General features: G+C 28.6%; 1 protein-coding gene across 1 annotated transcript; it reads right to left on the bottom strand.

Moving 5' to 3' along the window:
- Positions 1-1,076: 1,076 nt before the first annotated feature.
- LOC106463135 (serine hydroxymethyltransferase, cytosolic-like) lies at positions 1,077-3,162 on the bottom strand. The gene is made up of 2 exons (XM_013923113.2): positions 2,856-3,162; positions 1,077-1,709 (listed from the first exon to the last, which is right to left on the bottom strand). Exons 1-2 carry the CDS (start codon positions 3,040-3,042, stop codon positions 1,543-1,545), a joined length of 354 nt encoding a protein of 117 aa, XP_013778567.1. The 5' UTR covers positions 3,043-3,162; the 3' UTR covers positions 1,077-1,542.
- Between the last annotated feature and the right edge of the window lie 841 nt (positions 3,163-4,003).

Below are 4,003 nucleotides of genomic sequence, written 5' to 3'. Positions count from 1 at the left end.
TAGGTTTCAAAAAAAATTTTTTTGCTCTGTTTATTGGTTGTAACATGATAATGTTCAACACTGTAAAAGTTCTTCACATTTTCTGTTCAACATTCTGGACATCTGACATGCATCTTTATCTGTACGTTCTTGTTTGAATGTTGTTTAATGAACTTTGATAAAAAATATCTGACAATACACTTTAAATTTTTTTTATGGTGTAGTACTCATAGCATCACTATCTTTTTTTTATATTAAACTCACTTGAAATTTTATTATTATTCGGTTGAGCCAAAATAACAAAACAAAAACCTTATTGCTACTTACAGACTGTTGAATCAAATTAGTTAGATATTAAATAAAACTAAAGATGAAATAAATCTAATAGAGAAAATAGGCATATATATATATATATATAAAGTTCAATGTAAATGTGGTCATACATACATTGGTCAAACTAGAAGAAACTTAAAATTTAGAATAAATGAACATAAGAGAGAAATGTTAGAAAAAAATTAAAATTACATTAGCTGAACATGTAAATTATACTGGACATATCATCCAGTGGGAAAAAAAAATTGTTATTTTGGCTCAACAGAGTAATATGACTGCTAGAAATGTTACAGAAACCATTGAAATAATGAAACAGCAAAAACAAGTTGATCTTAAATAAGAACAAAGGGCTAGAAAATCAGAAAGTATGTAGATGGCTTGATCTTTTTTGAATTGTAAACTAGTAGACACATAACCATGATTTTTGTACTTATATAACATACAGTACCTGTTTTTCACACTCCTGAAGATGATGTGAAATCACGTTGAAACATGTAGTGATTTTTATAACTGTTGATCTGTTTAAATAAAGATTTTAATTGTATACTACAAAATGTTCATTTGTAGATTTTAATATTTTAAGGCCTCATTTGTTATGAAGTTAATAAAACTATTTTAATCCAATTAACTTTTTATTTTGATTACAATATCCAGTTTCCTGGAACTATTCATATTGGGTGTTTTAATTTCTACAATATGTCTAACAAACTAATTAAAAGGAAAAGTTACAATTTTAATAATAGTAAATTTAATGCAAAAATACATATTATATCAACATTTGTGAGAAAATACTGTTCAAAATGTTTTGTTCCATCAATAGCATATACAGTTCTTCCAAAAAAAAATTAAGATATTTCTATATAAATGTGATACAAAACTGTGAAAAAGTTTTAAAACAGGTACTATTACAATAAATTCTAACAACCAGTTATCTTGTAAAGTCTGCACATACATATTCTTTGAATCAGCATTAATGTATAAAAATTGAAAATTTCCCATTTCAAGATTGAAGAACTAACATATATATTAACCTGAAAATTAAAAATTTGTATTTTAAGGATCACAAAATATATGAACTTATATTACTTGTTAAGCTTTAATATTGCCCTTTTATAACTTTGATAACAGAAAAGAATAAATTTAAAATTTGTAACCTTTTGGATTTTTTAAACAAGTTTTTAATGCAGCTAATTTTAGACTGTTGAAATTTCACCCACTTCATTTTTTTATTTAAAAAACTTCAAATCCAGGCATGGGAAATTTTTGAGCAAAAGTTTCTACATTCTCACGCAGCAGCTTTAGTTTTTCTTGGAATGATGGATTTTCAGCTAAGGTTGATTTAAATTCCTTCAAAGTAGGGCCACTAGCTGCTTTAACTTCAAGAGCCAGTGTCAAACCTGTGAGGGGGGGAAGGGGGTAGTTTTACAAACAAATGTGATACATAAACAATAATATATATATATATAATTCCAATACAGATGCATACTAGTTAAACCAGAGACAAAAACTTATATAAAAATACATTTTGGTTATTTATTCATTATCAACCCCGTATTGGTTCATACGGAATGTTAACAATTATTTTATTGTTAATACGTGAAGTTTAAAATGTATGGAGTGTTCAAGAAACAACTTTCTTGTGTCGAACTTTAATAAAACTATTATTACTAAACCCATATAACTGAAGTTTTATATCTGTACCAATTTGACTGTACAGTTTAAGATAATGTAAAAATTAATATGTAAATTTTTGTTAACTACCAATGAATTGATCATTACAAAAATATTTATAAACATAACTGTTAAGCATGACTTAACACTGCATACTGTATTATATATGCAGATTTAATTACCAGAACTTTCACATTTTTAATAGTTTATAATTAATGTAATTAATTAAATGTACACATTACATTAGTTTTGATAACGTAAAATTTGAAGTCAAATTAATACTCGTACAAAGTTTATTATTTACGCTTGATAATAATGATTATATTAAAAGTCAACATGGGAAAACTATTTCTGTAACACTCAGTAGACATATCTATACTTGCAATATATGCTTCTGAGATAAAGTTGAAGTCATGCAACAACTGAATACAATCCTCTAGCACAAATTTCACTGGGGTGAAACTTAACTAGAAACAGGTTACAGTAAATACTGCTCAACATTTTACATTCAATAATAACAGAAATATTTTATATAATAAACTATCCTGAAAATATGCCAAGATTTTTTTTTTCTTAGTTGTTTTCAAAATCTAACTTGTATGAGTGATTCAGGAAGCAATGTCTTGAATCTAATTAATCTTCATATTGTCAAGTTAGTAAGTGATTTTACCATACTGATTCACCTGGTGCTAAACTGTCAAGTGGATAAAAGCCAGAAGTGTAGTTGGTTGCAAGCTAACCCACTAATAAAAATTAAGTTTTATGTAAGCAATAAATCCTGGTTTTTAAACTTTAAACCTACCAGATTTATGATTGGTAACATTTGATATGTGCCGTTTCCAGGTTCTTAGGTAATAAATACTTATTCTTACCCATGTGGATGAATTCCACGACTTGTTCTATGTCGGCCTCCATCAAGCCACGAGTGGTAATGGCAGGGGTTCCCAAACGAATTCCACCTGGATTGAGAGCACTTTTATCTCCAGGAACAGTGTTCTTATTGCAAGCAATGGAAATATCCTCCAAAACTTTTTCTGCTCTGGACCCATTCAAACCCATAGGACGAAGATCTACCCAAACCAGATGGTTGTCTGTTCCACCTTAAAAAAATGTACAAACTTAGTATGGCAATATAATACTAGGTTTTATAAGAATTTTTACTGGAATTTGGTTTACTAGTCAACCCTACAAAAGGAAAATCCTTTGGTAGCCCTGTTGCTTTTAAAGTCAAATTCAGTAAAAATTAAGAGCATTTTCAAACTACTCAAGTTCAGGTATAAATATGAGCACCTGAGTCCAGCAAGAAATTAAAAATTAAATTGGAACTGTGGGCTGTAGCAACTGCTGAAGAAAATTTGTATAATGATAAACGAAACTGTTTTATAACTTATTCATGCATTTTTTTTTTGGGTGTGTGTGTGTGTGTGTGTGTGTGTGTGTCTTATAAGCTTTTACAAACTATTCCACTTCCAGAATCTACATGATCTCAATTAAAAAATGTGTTTAACTGATAAAGAACCTTGTACTACAGACAAGCATTTGTAATATTAATGAAAACATTAAGCAGTAAATATAAAACTCTTTAGAAAGAATGGTTAATTTACTTTCAAGTTTCTTTCCACATATCCTTTAATAATAATTAAAAAAAAAAAGCCTTAGCTTCTCAAGCTCATCTATCTGTCATCCCTTTACTTTCATACTCTTTCAAAATCCTGAAGTCTGCATTGCACTGAAGAACTTACTAACTTCCACAGTTTTCAGTTTGGGCTTATTCCCAAATTTATCCATGAAAAAGGAAGCTATCTTCCTAAAATGTTCCACAAAAGAACAGAAAGTGTACTAATACATACCACTGTAAGGTAAAAATCGACATAAGATTCTGTGGGTAAGATAACAACGAAAAAGTATACCCTAGGTTTTACTTTCCATCTTGTTATGAGCGAATTATGTTAACAACAAATTTAAAAATGTGGTAGCAAAAAACATTCACATTTAGTATTGTTACGACAGCAGAAATCAC

The sequence above is a fragment of the Limulus polyphemus genome, unplaced genomic scaffold (genome assembly GCF_000517525.1).
Source record: "Limulus polyphemus unplaced genomic scaffold, Limulus_polyphemus-2.1.2 Scaffold1332, whole genome shotgun sequence".
Classification (NCBI taxonomy): Eukaryota; Metazoa; Arthropoda; class Merostomata; order Xiphosura; family Limulidae; genus Limulus; species Limulus polyphemus.
The sequence above is the reverse complement of the archived record's forward strand: the minus strand, read 5'-3'. Positions and strand labels throughout refer to the sequence as shown.

Bases quoted from the DNA above. Each gene is read 5' to 3' on its own strand.
- LOC106463135 (XM_013923113.2), bottom strand. From the start codon at position 3,042: ATGGGTTTGAATGGGTCCAGAGCAGAAAAAGTTTTGGAGGATATTTCC. The intron at 1,710-2,855 runs GTAAGAATAAGT...CCCCCCTCACAG, and splicing joins CGTGGAATTCATCCACATGG to GTTTGACACTGGCTCTTGAA.